At 38.7% G+C, this 17,032-nt stretch overlaps 1 protein-coding gene across 2 annotated transcripts in view; it reads left to right on the forward strand.

Annotated features, from left to right (window-relative positions):
* The window catches only part of DSCAML1 (DS cell adhesion molecule like 1), a 262,572-nt gene extending 246,608 nt beyond the window's left edge, over positions 1 to 15,964 (forward strand). The window contains exons 27-33 of one of the 2 annotated variants that reach the window (XM_018562869.1): positions 1,523 to 1,678; positions 5,034 to 5,064; positions 5,169 to 5,287; positions 6,667 to 6,822; positions 10,851 to 11,045; positions 11,871 to 12,179; positions 15,410 to 15,964. In XM_018562869.1, coding sequence (XP_018418371.1) covers positions 1,523 to 1,678; positions 5,034 to 5,064; positions 5,169 to 5,287; positions 6,667 to 6,822; positions 10,851 to 11,045; positions 11,871 to 12,179; positions 15,410 to 15,858 — 1,415 coding nt within the window. In that variant the 3' untranslated portion in view covers positions 15,859 to 15,964. The remainder of the gene's footprint in view (positions 1 to 1,522; positions 1,679 to 5,033; positions 5,065 to 5,168; positions 5,288 to 6,666; positions 6,823 to 10,850; positions 11,046 to 11,870; positions 12,180 to 15,409) is intronic. The other variant, XM_018562871.1, reaches the window with a different exon arrangement.
* The last annotated feature ends 1,068 nt before the right edge of the window (positions 15,965 to 17,032 follow it).

Here is a 17,032-nt window from a genome sequence, read left to right on the forward strand (position 1 = left end):
GCGTCGCCACGTAAACACGCGTCGGGTGCGCCTACGTATGAAAACGACGAACGCGCTACACATGTTGGGTATCGCCGCGCACGCCGGAGTGAGAGAAATAATTCTAGGGCCAGTATTTTGGGGTATCTCTAAATTGATGACCTGTGGGGGCTTTTAAAGCGTCTTCTATGGACTTTTTGGGGTACTGGGGTTTTTCGCCGTTTTACGGATGCACGCAATTTGTAACCTGGGCATGTTGGGTATCGTTTTACTCGTTGTAACCTAATCTTTTATATTTCATTTAAAAAATGGGTATTTTGCTGTGTTTTCGGACATTTGATTAAATTTTTCACTGAATATTGGGGTTTAATAAGGAGTTGCGCTAATATTGCGCAACATAAAAATTTGCAACTCCCACCATTTTATTCTATATGGTCTTGGCATTCAGAAAATATATAATGTTGGGGTGTTTTAAGTAATTTTCAGGCCTAAAATTTGGAATATAACATGGGTACAAAAAGTGGAAAAAAGGCCTCAGTCATGAAGGGGTTAATACAATCTGTGAATATTTGTTTTTAACAAGTTAAGGAAGGCATGCATATATGGACTGCAAATACTTATTCATTGGCCAGTCAAAAAGATGTTCCCTATATCTGTTTCTTTATATGCCAGAAATAACGTTGTTGTCAATTGCTAGTAGAGGAAAATAGTTCTTTAGATACCACACTTCAGATGTAATTAGATGTTTCCTCCCTGGCACACATACTGCAAACCATCAACATATATTGTGTCATGAAAAACAATATTTTGTTTGAGGTCTGGGGGAATTAATTCAGATGCTTTATGTGTTGTCATTTATTTACTTTCCCAAAATGCTTGCTGCAACTGCATTAATCAGAGACAAGAGATCCGTTTTTTTAAATGGAGTTTTAGATGGTGCAGTGGTTTTGTTAGAAACATTTTTGCTATTGATAAAAATATTTGTGAATATACTGTATATAGCTATGAAAACGTGAAATTGAAATATTTCTCAGTGGTGTTTGTCTGCCTTGTTGTTACACTCTCCATGTGGTACGGTCATTGACAGGTCATTTTATGAAACAGGAATGAATTGTGTAAAGATTTGCTCATAGCAAGCTACAAAATGAGAACTTTTATTTTCCAACCTGCATTACAAAATGACAGAATCTGGACAGCTAGAGAAACATTTTTCTCTAACCACATTCTGAGCCCAGGTAATGAATTGAACAAGTCAGTAGCTGCATGACCCAAGAATCAGGGGCTTAGTTGGAACCCCGACCACTAGTAGACAGAAAATAGTAATGTGTAAAAAAGCATAGTCAACCCTCAGCCATTCAGAAACCACTTTTCTTTCATCTGGCTAGAATCTGATTGGTTGCTGTGGGTTTGTACATTACCATTACTTTTTGCACTGCTTTGTTGAATAGGCCTACACTAATCCAACCTCCATTGAAACAATGTACTACTGATTTATTTTCTGCGTGTTTAACAGCTCTTAATCTAAATGACTTTAACCTCCTAGGTACTATTCCTCCGATTAAGTCAGCTCAGGGTGAGAGTGATGATGTCAAGAAGCTATTCTCCATAGCTAGTCCTGTCATTCTGGCCACAGTGGGAGTTGCACTTTTATTTATTATACGTAAGAAAAGGAAAGAGAAGAGATTGAAGAGGCTTAGAGGTAAGGAATAGCCATGTACTGGACTTTCTAATGAATCCACACAAGCAATACTGAAATGTGTAACATTCATTGTACTGAAGCTCCAATGAAAATATGTGGAACATATTGTATATGTATTGCATAGAGGCAACAGACAAAAACACTTACTAAGCAAGGCAGGAAGCTTTGTACTAATTGCAGTAACCCATGTCAATCAATCAAAATTCATAATTCACATATCAGACAATAATATACTGAAATATGTTACTATAATTTGCATCTTCTTGTATATTATCATTTTTCTTTGCACTGCTTTCCTGAGTAATAATTATTATGATGGACATCAAATGCACATTGAGATGTAAGATATTGTTTGTAATAAATAAATGAAGGAAAAATTATTACTGTAAAACGTCAGGTTGGGGCTTTTTTTTAGATTTCTTAGTGGAATAAGTTGAATCCACTGATGCATTCTGTTTTCTTGTAGAGCTGCAAGAAATTAGAGTGATACAGAGGGGGTGATTTACTAACCTAAACACACGCACGCACCAGGTGCGTGTGATTTTCACACAGCAAAATGTATTTATCAACCAAAAAGTCTCTAAAAGCATATTTCCACTAATGCCATATATGGAAAAATCATGCACATGATGCATATATAATGCTGCTTCACAGTTTAGACAAAAATGGTTAGCTCATGCATTTACATTCCTGCATTCATCAACACAAGCAACACAACATAGAGCTAATTTACACAACATCACCTTGTAATTCATGCAGTGCTTTGCACAACACACCTGCTGGGTGTGTACACACTACAAAGGTGTTTCGATTCCCTCCATAGATCATGCTGGGAGGGAACACACTACAGAGGTGTATACATGTTCGTGGTGTGTTTATAAGGTTAGTAAATCAACCCCAGAGTGTCAACTGCACTGTTTGCTGTGTTGCTTTTGCAGAATAAATGTAGAAATAGTCCTAAGGGTTTAGTTAAAATATTAAAAAGTTACTAGAATTACTTGCAATATTTGATGAGCAGTCGCACCTTTCGTTCCCCAAGATCCATTATTTGCAATTCTCTGTACTGTGCAGATGAAACATTGTCTGTTTGAGTTGTGAAGAACTTAAAATGGAAAGTAAAGTATTTGTAGTAATTGTAGTTTAGTCTCCGTTATGCTGTCAATTTACATGTTAATAGCTTATTATTATTCTAGAACTTTGAAGCAACATGCATTATAGGACAGTTCGGGAGCACATGTGAACGAATGAAGAAAAAGAGCATGCTAGCACTTTATAATATTGCACTTTTTGTGTAGGGAACAAAGGCTGAGCCTTGTAGTTCTATGCCCTTGAACAACGTAGGTAGCTTAATTTCCACTTTTGCAGCCAAATTGGGATAGCACCTATTTTATATTTCTTACATGTTCCCATTCACATAGCATAAGCTAAAACAATTAAAAACTCCAAACATGAAGTTTTTCCATGCTATGTAATTTTAAGGAGGGGGCTGGGGAGTTAATGTTTATTAAAATAAACCCTGTCTCTACTGTGCTGGCAGATCTCAACATCAGTTGTAATTACATTTGAACATGGTCTACCTTAAGAAAGGATTAAAGGTCGAGGAGCTCGGCTTCTTGCATTGTATGTTAATGAGAGAAAACTCTCCCCAATTTGTCTTGAAATTGTTCATAGTAGCTTGCAATCTGCCCAAAAGCCTGCTCCTAAAAAACATCTAAATGTAAAAATATTTTTTAAGAAATTATTTTTGAGTATGTTGTGTGAATGGGAACACATAACAAAACAGTCATATTTGACTGCAAAAGTGGAAATATACTTTGAGGGCTTGTTCACGCCACATCCAGTGCGTTCCAGTTAGTGGCCAGTACGTAAAGGATCGCATAATTAAAGGCCCCTTCGTTCTGGGGTGGGAGGGGACGTGGCGGTGCCATTCCAGTCAATGGCACCACAGCCACGCCTCCCGCGGGCATTGCTGTGCAGGCATTTTGATCGTACTGCTGGCAGGAGGGATGGCTGCAGTGTCATTGACATTATTGGCACCGCCACGCTCCCTCCCACCACAGAACGTAGAAAGGCTTGCTCTATGTGATCCAGTGTGTTCTGGCCACTAACTGTACTGGAACGCACTGGATGTGGTGTGAACAAGCCCTAAGGGTTTAGCTACAGAAGCAATCATAAAGGAAATCTATTCTGTATGTATGAAAACTGCTATTGCTAATGTGCTTCTGAAAATGCTTGTTGTTTGGCTGCCATGCTTTAGTGAATGAGGTGAAGCTCTGCTGACTTCCATCACCCTATCATGTGAAAGCAAAAATACTTTTTTTTTGTATTTTATTTTCCTTGCACGTGACTGGGTATTCTTTGCAAAGTGAAATTTCACCACATTTACTAAGCAAAGAGAAACTTTCTCTGAAAAGTGAACAGGCTATTTGTCGTTCGTAAATCAACCCCACTGAGTGAGAGCAATCATTCAGTTTAAGGCTGGGTTCACACCTAGGCGTATTACGCATGCACGTCTGTCGCGCGACCGTCACGCGTTTTTTTTACCGCGATTCCGAAGGCTACTTGGCTGTATCCCAATCGAAAACGCCCTCCAAAATGGCCCAAAGAAGTACATGTACTTGTTTGGGCGTCAGCCGTTTTGTAGGGCGTTCAGACGGGCGGAAATATGGAAAGGTGTGAACCATACCCATAGAAAACAATGGGATTTTCATGGTTGTACGTTTTGTAGAGCGTTCATAGAGCGTTGAAAACGGAAAGGTGTGAACGGGGCCTAAGAGTTCCGACTTCACTCACTTTGCTTGTTTCGGGTCTGTGAATCAGAAAATACTAAAGCCAGATACAGTCGGGCATCTATCATTTTTAGAAGGTCAGCAATGGCAGACCCTAGATTCAGGTTTCCTTGAATCATTTCCTACTAAGAGATTTAACCACATGTTGGCAGTCATGTCAGTAGCAGCACGCTGATTCCAATGTGTTGTAAATGACATGATTTCTGATAAGAAGCTACGTTGCTGAGCAGCAAGAGATTAAAATCTTCAATGTAGCTTAGCCCTAAGGCTGCCCAGAGACATTTGACAGCATCCGTACATAAGCAAATGGTCTGACTGCCAAAAAGCCTTTGTTTCCACAGCAGGCACATCCAAAATGTATACACAAGAGTACAGAGTGTAAGATGAACAATGTGTGACATTAATAGAAGCTTGCTTTTTATTTCGACACTAACTCAAGGCAAACTTAAAATTACAATTACACGTGCTTCCAAGATATAAAATGTTTATACAGTGCAGATGGTTTGGTAAGCTGGCTAATGAAATAACAAGGTTACAACTTATTAACTAACTTTTCCCTTCTATAGATGCAAAAAGTCTGGCAGAGATGCTCATCAGGCAAGTAAAACTCACTTTGCTAATATATAACTGCGCCCATATTACTTGTCTGCAATTCTTTGGTTTGTAGCCGACATCTGCTAATTTTCCAATTCTCATACCAGCAAAAACAACCGCAGTTTTGACACACCTGTGAAAGGACCACCGGCCGGACCAAGGCTACACATCGATATCCCCAGAGTCCAACTTCTTATTGAAGATAAAGAGGGTGTGAAACAACTTGGTAAGAATCTAAATGGAACCTAAAATCAGTAACCTAGGTGTGATTCATCAAGCAAGAGATTTCTAGGGGCTAAACTGCTCAGGAGACGTTGACCATGTCATTCTTGTGTGTGGGAAACTTTAGAAGATTATGTACAATTATTGCAAGATGATATCGTAGGGACACCTATTGTACACAATCTTCTAAAGTGCATCTCAGATGCAGTCATTTAGCTGCCTGACCTGAGATGCACTTGGGAGAAAGTATCCTGAGAAAGTATTTCCAAGCTGATTTTGCACATGCACAGATCGGATCACCGTGCTAGTGAATATTCTAATAAATCTAATAATAAAACAGATCCCACACTGGCCATACTAGCTGGTCAGAGCCAAAACAACCTTATTTTGCAGTTGTTGTATACACGATGTGAAGTTCATCTAGAATGATTCATGAAGGTTTGTACAGTCCATGTAAAATACTGGCTAAAGTAGGTTCATGATCTGATCTGATCTGAACCACTTAGCCATGGATTACTCAAATACAGACTGAGCAGTGGTGCTCTGATTTGAATTGCTTAGTTGGTAATCTCTGATGTCATTAGTGGATGGATGCTACCAGAGGGAAAGAGATTTAGCTAAGAAACACCTTACTGCATACTGCATGTATTTCCCACTACAGTATATGCAGTACACTTTCAAATTGGACTATCCCTTTAATGTTAAGATTAATCTTACAAAATGCTTTGGAAAACTGGAAATAAAATGTAGAAATAAGTCCATCACTCCTTTTGTTTGAATACTTGCCTACAAGCCATAGGAGATGGTGAATTATGGTGGTTTCAGAAACATGAGTACATTGCTAGAACAGATTGATCGTGTATCTGTGTGATTAATAGTAATGGTACCTGTATGCAAGCTCAGGTAGGGGAAACTTTCAAAGCAATAGAAACTATCATTCCACATCTGTATAATTACAACCCAAGTACATAGCTTAGCCATGCTATTTCATCTATGTAAAGACCATGCTTGTGTTTCCTATATTAATACACACATGCTCCATGTATCTGGGTAGACCAATTAACTGGGTTTATTTAAAGAAAATGTTTCATGTGCGATACCAGCAGCCTAATTAATTCTGGTACTGATCAGAAAGGTAAATTATGATTGGCTGCTGTTGGTTTGCTCTTTGCATTATTTGCTTAATGTCTTCATGTTTTCCATATGGTAACCAGCACTTTGAAAAGAAAACTTAGATACTCTTCACCTTCTCTTTACCTTGTCATATTATATTTTCCATCTGTCATAAAAAAAATATATGATTGCTTCCTGATTTATAAGATATTTGTCTATAAATGGTGTTAGACCTTTATAATAACGTTTTCTCTGTATTTATCTCTTGAGCAGGAGATGATAAAGCAACACTGCCGGTGACAGACCCTGAATTCAGCCCAACTGTGAACCCACAGAGCTTCTGTACTGGAGTTTCTTTGCATCACCCTGCATTGATACAAAACTCTGGGCCACTTATTGATATGTCTGACATCCGACCAGGAACCAGTAAGTAGTTGCTGTATTAAAACCAGTTGAATTACTTCTGCAGTGAGAATTGGAATAGGAAAACAGAAAAGGTTAGATAGGTAGGGCTGGTAGGGGGAGAAATTATTACAACATACAAGGTATTATGTCGCAAAGACCACAATTGGCAAATGGCATGTTGTCTTTTGGATGCTCAGGTTGCATATATTGCAGATCAGATGGACAGATTGTTAAGTGGGGCTGAAGAGGACAAAAAATACATTTGGGGGTAAGATGTGTGGGCCCAAAAATGACTGTAGGGTAGAAGAAAAAATACACAAATATACACAAATCCAGGATCTCCAATCTAGTGTTCTTAGATACTTTAGCAGTGCCTGATGTTTCATAAGAAAAATGAAATCTAGTGGCTGAAAAAATGGTGTGTGGATGGTTTGTGTTTTAGATAATTGTGCTCAGTTAGCTTTAGACTCCAAGCTATTAATGGGCTTCAGTGAAGAAATTAAAGCTGTGCTGGGGGAAATAATTGCTGGAAAGGGGGCAGGAGATGAAATGTGAGGACAAAGAAGAGGAAAAAGTGGCCAAGATAAGGAGTGATAGCTAGCAGGGAAAATAGTAATATAGTGGGGGATAGCATTAGCTAAAACAGCAAGGCAATAATTAAAATTACATCCGATGGAACATTGTGATTCTAGCAAAAACTCGTTTGTAACCACAGTTCTCTTAAACAAGTGGTAGGCAAACCAATTAAGAGGGGAAGTTCTCTTAGACTTGATCATTCCTACTAGAGCTTATCTGAATAACTATAACCCAAGTATTATAACATTTGAATTAGTATTCAATAAAGTACCGAACACTGGCACTACCCAAGCTGCGTAGCTTAGGCTGAAAAATTCAGACAGCTAATTATGTTAGACACCATAAAGTTTTACAAGCATACATACTCTAAGACAAAGAAATCTGATAATAAAAGTTATCTAAAACAAAAATTATGAAATATACAGTAACTATAAAGGACAAAGAAAATGATGAAATCTAAAATGCACATTATGTATCTCTCTTAACAAAACAGTAACTAATGGCAAATCATATGGAGAAGACATACGGGCCAAATTTCCCACTCATGTTAACTTATTAGGGGGCGAGCCGTTGTGACTACACAAAAGTAAAAAGACTTAATTTATTAAGCTTCAATGATTTGCACATGATGAATGTTGTTTTCATTTAGCTGAAGCTCATTGCTTAAAATATAAATTATTCTGGCAAATACTAAATGTGTTATTGCTTAGCACATTAAGCTTTGAAGTAGAACTTAAACTTGAACTCCAACCTTATCTTTTTCCCCACACATGTAGCAATTCCTCTCTTGTGCTGAAATGAAATACTCTTCATTCCCTGGAAACTTGCAACTCTACAACATAACGCTTTGAAGTTGTAGCCCCTATCTTGAACCTACCCTCATTTCCTGTCTGAATGGCCTTCATCATTCATTAATCACTGATCTATACTGCCGTTGAGTTATAGAGAGGTGCTAATGCTGTGTTTGTATATGCAATAAATATGCAGTTTTACATTTCTATCTATTCAGTAGATACTTGGACTAAGTGATATATTAAACATAAATCAAAGCATTATTTAATGAAATACATTTTGTACTGTGTAGCTGATATGAGCTGATGACAATGGCAGGCTTACATGTAGTGACATGTTTTAGCCATAACAGTATTGTTGTAATAGAACTGCATATCGCCTTGTTAGTTAGGACAGTACAAGTAATCATAAACTGTATTTCTTCTTTTTTTTTAATTAATCCATCTTTGTGAATTTAAATCTGGACTCCAGGCAGATATAAAAGACACAAAGTAATGCACATTGTGTCCATAAATATATCATTAAGTGCAAGCAGTGTAAGTACCTACATTTGATTTGGTATTAGCCTCTTAAGTCCCTGTACAGCAGGAGAGAGTAGAGTGAGAAGAAGTCTGCTGGAGAAGTCTGCTGCTTCTCCTTATACTGTCCAGTCATATACTAGGTGAAGGACAAGACCTGTAAGTGTTAATAAACTGCAGCAGAGAAAAATCAGGTCTCCTTCCTTATGAGACTAAGCTGTGTGGCAGATATGTGTAAATTTCAGAACTGGATGGACAGAGAAACAAATTGGCTAAACTAATTAATTTAAAACGGCTTTAATATACAACCCCAATTCCAAAAAAGTTTGGACGCTGTGTATAATCTACACAAAAACAGAATGCAATAACCTGCAAATCTCATAAACCCATATTGTATTCACAATAGAAAATCGAAAACATATCAAATGTTTCAACTGAGAAAATGTACAATTTTAAGAAAAAAAATAAGGTAATTATGAAATTGAGAGCAGCAACACGTCTCAAAAAAGTTGGAACAGGGCAACAAAAAGCTGGCAAAGTAAGTGGTAATAACAAGGAAGAGCTGGAAGAACATGCAGCTAATAATGTTAATTTGCAACAGGTTAGTAACATGATTGGGTATAAAAAGAGCATCTTACAAAGTCCGAGTGTCTCAGAAGTAAAGCTGGGCAGAGGTTCACCAATCTGTGAAAAGCTGAATCTAAAAATAGTCAAACAACCTCAGAATAATGTTCCTTAACGTAAACTTGCAAAGACTTTAAATATATCATCACTTACAGTACATAATCATCAAAAGATTCCGAGAATCTGGAGAAATCTCTGTGCGCAAGGGACGAGGCTGAAACACAATATAGATATCCGTGATCTGCTGGCCCTCAGACAGCACTGCATTACTGGACATCACTGCGTGGGCTCAGGAATACTTCCAAAAATCTTTGTCTGTGAACATAGTTCGCTGTGCCATCCAAAAATGCACATTAAAGCTCTAGACGCCGCCATCTTCTCTGGCCAAAGATCATTTAAAATGGTTTGTCGTAAAGTGGAAAACTGTTCTCTGGTCAGACAAATCGAAATTTGACATTCTTTTTGGCAATCATGGGTGTCGCATCCTCTGGACTAAAGAGGAGAGGGACCTTCCAGCTTGTTATCAGCACTCAGGTCAAAAGCTGTATCTCTGATGGTATGGGGGTGTATTGGTGTGCATGGAATGGGTAGCTTGCACATCTGGAAAGGCGCCATCAATTCTGAAAGATATATCCAGGTTTTAGAGCAGCATATGTTCCCATCCAGACGATGTCTTTTTCAGGGAAGGCCTTGCATATTTCAGCAGGACAATGCTAAACCGCATACTGCATCTATGGCAACAACATGGTTTCATAGTAGAAAAGTCCGGGAGCTTAACAGGCCTGCCTGCAGTGCAGACCTTTCACCAACTGAAAATATTTGGCGCATCTTGAAAACGCAAAATATAACAAAAAAGACCGAGGACAGTTGAGCAGTTAGAATCCTATATCAGGCAACAATGGGACAGCATTCCCATCCCAAAACTCCAGCAACTGGTCTCAGTTCCCCGACATTTACAGCATGTTGGTAAAAGAAGAATGGATGCTACACCATGGTAAACATGGCCCTGTCCCAACTTTTTTGAGACATGTTGCTGCCATCAATTTCAAAATTACCTTATTTTTTCCTTAAAATTTTTAATTTTCTCAGTTTAAACATTTGATATGTTTTCTATTTTCTATTGTGAATGAAATTTGGGTTTGAGATTTGCAGATCATTGCATTCTGTTTTTATGTAGATTTTACACAGCGTCCCAACTTTTTGGGGATCGGGGCTCTATGTATTTAAGCTAAAAATATATCTATATAGTATTTGGTACGCATTCAACATTAATTGATTTGTCTGTTTTTTAATTGGCTATTCGTAAAACGGAGTGATTTCGGAATCTTTCAAGATATGGATGGATTAGTATAATTTAAACCCAAAAGTCTTCTTTTTTTTTTATAGCAATTTCAAAAGTCATTTTTATACAGAGGTTTGACAGCTGCTATTTAGGGTTTGCAAAGGCTGACTTTGTTTCTTCTTTTTCCCCCCTTTGGTTTTTTCGTCTTTTGTAGCATTTTTTGCATTCTGTAATCAAATCAAATTCTTTTCTTTTAGATCCAGTTTCTCGAAAAAGTGTGAAGTCTGCTCACAGCACAAGAAACCGATATTCAAGCCAGTGGACACTCACTAAGTGCCAGAGTTCCACTCCTGCCCGAACTCTGACCTCTGATTGGAGGACGGTGGGGTCTCAACATGGCATTACTGTGACTGAGAGTGATAGTTACAGTGCCAGCCTTTCTCAGGATACAGGTTTGTTCATTAAACATCTGCTAATTCTGTTTTTAGGGCCCGTTCACACCATCCAGTGCATTCATGTCACGGAACTGTGACATGAACGCAATGGATGGTGCGAACAGGCCTTAAATGATAGTACTCCAAGACAATGAAAATGGTTTCCTGCCTTTTCTGGGTCACAAACCCAGAACAAGCTTGCAGCAAGTGAAAGTCTAAATCCATTCCTTACTTCTATGCTCGTTCTAAGTCAGTGGGGGTGATTTACTAACCTAAACACACGCACGCACCAGGTGCGTGTGATTTTCACACAGCAAAACGTATTTATCAACCAAAAAGTCTCCAAAAGCATATTTCCACTAATGCCATATATGGAAAAATCATGCACATGATGCATATATAATGCTGCTCCACAGTTTAGACAAAAATGGTTAGCTCATGCATTTACATTCCTGCATTCATCAACGCAAGCAACACAACATAGAGCTAATTTACACAACATCACCTTGCAATTCATGCAAGGCTTTGCACAACACACCTGCTGGGTGTGTACACACTACAAAGGTGTTTAGATTCCACCCATAGATCATGCTGGGAGGGAACACACTACAGAGGTGTATACATGTTCATGGTGTGTTTATAAGGTTAGTAAATCAACCCCAGTGACTCAGAGTTTTCAAGCCAAAATATCAGCATGGCAGCCAGGAAAGAGTCTTAACATTTCTTTTATAACAGGCTTCCTTTAAATTCAGGCATCACCTAGAAGTCATCCTGTGCATGCTGTTTTTAGTTGTCTGTATAGCAGCGATAAATCCATTTTATAACCATTTCTCTGTTCTCCAGACAAAGGACGGAACAGCATGGTTTCAACAGAAAGTGCATCCTCCACGTATGAAGAACTGGCACGTGCCTATGAGCATGCCAAGCTCGAAGAACAGCTACAGCATGCCAAGTTTGAGATTACAGAATGCTTCATCTCAGACAGTTCCTCAGATCAAATGACAACAGGAACCAATGACAATGGGGACAGTATGACCTCCATGAGCACTCCTTCTGAGCCAGGCATTTGTCGCTTCACTGCATCACCTCCCAAACCACAAGACAGTGATCCAAGCAAGAATGTGGCTGTGCCTATCCCTCACAGAGCAAAAAGTATGTTCCTAGGATTTTCTGAATTGACTTTTTTATGTCTATTGACTACATATGTCTTTATACTCAATGCCATAAAGCAATGGTGCTCTATTTGTGTCCTTGTGCATCCTGGCAGTTAATGTTTGTCAGAGTAGTTCTCTGTACATGGGTTATTAACTAATGCAGCTGTACTGACTTGAACCCTGTGTCAAATTTTAGTACAGTGCCTTTCTTTTGCTAATTGCACGTCTTGTAACCAATGACATTGAACAAGGCAAAAAGAAATTCAGCTTTTGCATAGAACTCCTCCACATCTTCTGGTGATAATAATATTATTATTATTCTCCAATAATGCACAAATAGCCTATGTAGCAAAACACACAGGAAAATGTCAAGTCTATATTATTCAGCAAACCCAAAGCCCATATACTTTTTGCTATAGATATGAGTTGGGTGATTTGGTTTAGGGCTGCACTTCTGCTGCCTTGTACACCTGGCTACTGCATGCTTCTAGAGGAGTAGAGTAGCATTGGGCATCAATCATAATGCTATTACCATTGTCCTGGCCTGTAATACACAAGTGGTGTTAGCCTGCAAGCACCCCCTTCATCATAAAATAATTCTCCCTTCTATATTATGCCTGTATAAATGAGGACAGCTGGGTGTCATGAAACATAGTACAACATTTTGCACCAATATAGCTGCTAGCTTAATACATTTAGCAATAGCTGCCACTTCATCCTCATTGCCAGGGACAGACCCAGGTTTGTAGAATTTTTGTTTCTAGTAATTTCAGTCCATAGAAATGTTTAAGGCTTTAACACCTTCCAATGAGTAATCACTCCTTTTCTGATTGGGAGCATTGTTTTTTTTTTACAACTAGAGTCCCCTTGACTATTTTAAATTGTATTAAAAAGAAGCATTTCAACAGCAAAATATAATTACATTACAATTTGATAAAGATGCTGCAATAGGTTATATAGTAATCAATGAGGAGGCTAAAGCTGTGCTGTGGGAAATAATTGTTGGAAAGGTGGGAGGAGATGAAATGTGAGGGTGAAGAAGAGAAAAAGTGGGCAAGAGGATAAGGAGTGATAGTTAGCAGGGAAAAATAGTAATATAGTGGGAGATAGTGTTAGCTAAAACACCAAGGCAATAATTAAAATTACATCCGATGGAACATTGTGATTCTAGCAAAAACACATTTGTACACTGACATCCTGCAAAATGTCTAATTGGTACATCATTTTATAGTAAACTTGTCTCTCAAACATTTACTGTATAAGATGAAACAATGCTCAAAGGGAAAACTATGTGTGAGTACTAAGAAAAGATCCAAAGATATGGACAGCTGAATTTTTACGCAAAGCTCGATTTTTACTGTAAAATGGCCCTACCCATTCTTGCCTCCAAACCTTCTCTATTGGTTAGTGGGGCCCCTTATCATATTAAAGCAGATCATAAAAATACATGACCTGTTTTACTGACAGCCCCTACCTCCTGAATAAAAACATTTAATCAAAGCTGCCGAATTAAAAAGCATTTTAGAGAAAAAAATACCTTGGACCCAGCTTCTGTGAAGGTCTTCTGGAGGTGCCGGTGACATCACTTGCCACACCCTGGCATCCTGGAAAAGCTGAGTGTTAGGAATTCCTCCAAAATGTGCCCTTGCAATGTAGGTTGGTAAATTTAAACAATATAATCATTTTAACAATTGAATTGTATACAAATTGGCAGATCTCTACTGGTTGGAAGATTGTAGGTAGTTGAGAGGAGCCCTGAAGATGAGACCAGAGGGAAACTCTGATACTTTACTCTATGTACTTCCTTCTCCCAATTTCAATGGATAAGAATATTTTTTTCAATTTGGAGATCATATGATCATATGAAATTACTAAAAGAAAAATCGTGGATTGCCCCAACATGGGTTCCCTGTACTATCTTTCCCCCTTAAATACATTGAATATAGAAAAAGAAGGGGAAGAAGAGGGTTTATGGAGAGATATGTATGACCCATGCATGTGTAAAAATTGTATCAATTTATTAAATATAAAATACAAAATACAGTCTCGGGCCGATTGCTTCTAAATATATATACATAATAAAAGCCATAATCATCAAATATACAGAAGTACAAAGTCAAAATACATATCTGGCATGATAGTCCCGGTAATCATTATTGTTCAAAATTACATGATCCGATATGTACTTCTGTATATTTGATGATTATGGCTTTTATTATGTATATATATTTAGAAGCAATCGGCCCGAGACTGTATTTTGTATTTTATATTTAATAAATTGATACAATTTTGACACATGCATGGGTCATACCTATCTCTCCATAAACCCTCTTCTTCCCCTTCTTTTTCTATATCATATGAAATTACACTAGGCCAGCATTTCTAAACCTTTTTTCAGTCATGGCACCTTTTAAAAGTATGCAAAATCTCGAGACACCCCAGTCTAAAATCTTATGGTTTTTAAGGAGGGACCCCACACAGAAATGTTAGGTTCCCCATTCACATTTAAGTCCCACATTCGCATCAGAGTTCCCTATAACATCAGGAGCCCCTCTTCACATCAGATCCCTCAGTCTCCCTTTCATATCAGAGTCCTACCATCACATCAGGAGCCCCAGCTGCACGGCAAAGGGCGAGAGGCGGAACAGGCCTAGATGGAGACAAACATCTGTTATTTTTTGAATAGATCCCACTCTCCGTGGATTAGTGTCATTCAGTTCCATGGTGCTGGTGAACAGCCTGCCTGCCTGCATCATGAAAAGGCATGACATTGCAAAAAAAATGTAGCCACCCCTGAGGAAGCCAGAAAGCCAGAAGGTGCCTGTTTGGTTGCATTAGACAATTAATTGATTTTCCTACAATGTCTCTGGTGCTGCATTTATGAATATCCACTGCTCATAGTCACTGAAGAGAAAGTTTAAATTACCCCATCAGTATATCTGACAACACTACGTGTGGTAATCTGCAATTAAACCTTTGCTCTATCCAAAACTAAAACACATTTTTTTTTTTTTTTAAATAGACTTACATTTATGACAGCTTTGGGCTGTATGATTATAATATAGAGGATCTTGTTGGGATCATTGAACATCAGTGCTTTTTCATAGCACATTTGTATTACAAGCCACCTAAATGAATGTATTCGTTTTAGGTGTTGTTCTAATTTAAAGTGTCATATTTTCGCTTCTATTTCTTCCTGTTCTTATATGTTCTCTCTTTTGTTTACAGGTGAATACTGCAATCTCCCACTGTATGTAAAATCTGATCCCCACTTTCGTAAACCTGACCCTCATGATCCTTGTCCCGTAGTGCCTCCACGAGAGGCCTCTATGCGTAATCTGAGTCGCGGTTATCACTCACGCCATCTGACTCTAGAGCCAGGTGCTAAGCCCCCACCTGGCCTGTCTCACCCAGCCCCATCTGGTGGGAATTTACCTCAACGGACTCTTCACATGGCTGGTGCTTCTGCCTCTGCTCCATCAGCCCCCACAGCCACGGCGCCATCTGCCCCTGCAGAACCTGCTGCCTCTGCCGGACCTTTAGAGAATCGCCTACCTGCCCAACACAGCAAGATGGGCGGCTCCCGGGACTCTTTACTGGAAATGAGCAATTCCGGAGGCGGCCGGGCACAGAAACAAGGAGCTGGAGCCTACTCTAAATCTTACACATTGGTCTGACACCTACACTTCCCTGACACTTCTATCCCTACATACTCAGACTGCAAAGACCTTTCCCCCCTGCGCAGTGTCTTGGCTGTATTTCTATATTTTGAAAAACATTTAAAAAAAAGGACAAATTGAAAATTTAAACAAAAACTTGGTGATAAAAAGACACATTTTTTTGTATGAAAAAAAAACTATTTTCTTCTTCAGGATAAAAACAAATAAGAAAAGAAATCTGTATTTTATCTGTGGCACATGAGAGTGAAGAGAAGAGAGAGAGCTGCATGCATTGCCTGGGTGTGCTATATGTTAAGTGATGCTGAAGAGTGTGTGGAGACTGTGTTTCCAGGAATAAAGAAATGTATTCACATGGCACTGACATTCTCAAAAGGTTTATCCGTTTGTCCAACAGCCTCAAAGTGAACCTGTCACCAAATGTATTATTCTGTATTTAGAGGTTTTTTTAATGAATAAATCATTTGTATAGTTTGTTTTAGCTGCACTATTGAGTGATGGTGAATGCGAGGTGACAGGTGCACTTTATGAAAGATGAGTTTGAGGGTGTATCTGGCACATAAGACAGATATTACTGTCTTTCAATGAATGCATGTATACTTTGAAGGATTTCACAGTTTTCTTTATATTTCCCATTAATATATAAATACAGTATATGTACTATATTTTATTGAGGTTAATCACCAGATGTTCTCAGTGAACCCCCCGTGAGTTTGAATAAATGTTCATTTGCCCTGGCCATAGCTTTACTTTAAAATCAGGGATCCCCCTTTGCTTCACTAGAGAAGAAGGACTGACTAAAATATTACATAGAGCAAACCTATAGCAACCAGTTGTGACAAACTCCGGTACTCCAGATGAGTAAGTCCATTGCTGTATTTTTCCTTGCTGATGAGATGCTGCACCCCGTTGGTTTTTAGCTCCCAGTCCACCCAGTCATTAGCCGAAACCAACTCTGCTTTATTGAGCAACTGTGCAACCTTTTGTACACAAAGGGATCAGATAAGATGGTAATCCCATCATGTACACCCTGCCCTCCCCAGACATTTTGACTGCACAACCTCACAGGGGTCTACCTGCTAAAGAGCTCCAGACAGCCATAGCAGGGGTCCAGCCAGATGCACCGGAAAGAGAATTTCATTGTCCTGAGCTCCTTGGCAGTACAAAGAGAGCT

The sequence above is a fragment of the Nanorana parkeri genome, unplaced genomic scaffold (genome assembly GCF_000935625.1).
Source record: "Nanorana parkeri isolate BGI_ZX_2015 unplaced genomic scaffold, ASM93562v1 scaffold608, whole genome shotgun sequence".
NCBI lineage: Eukaryota > Metazoa > Chordata > Amphibia > Anura > Dicroglossidae > Nanorana > Nanorana parkeri.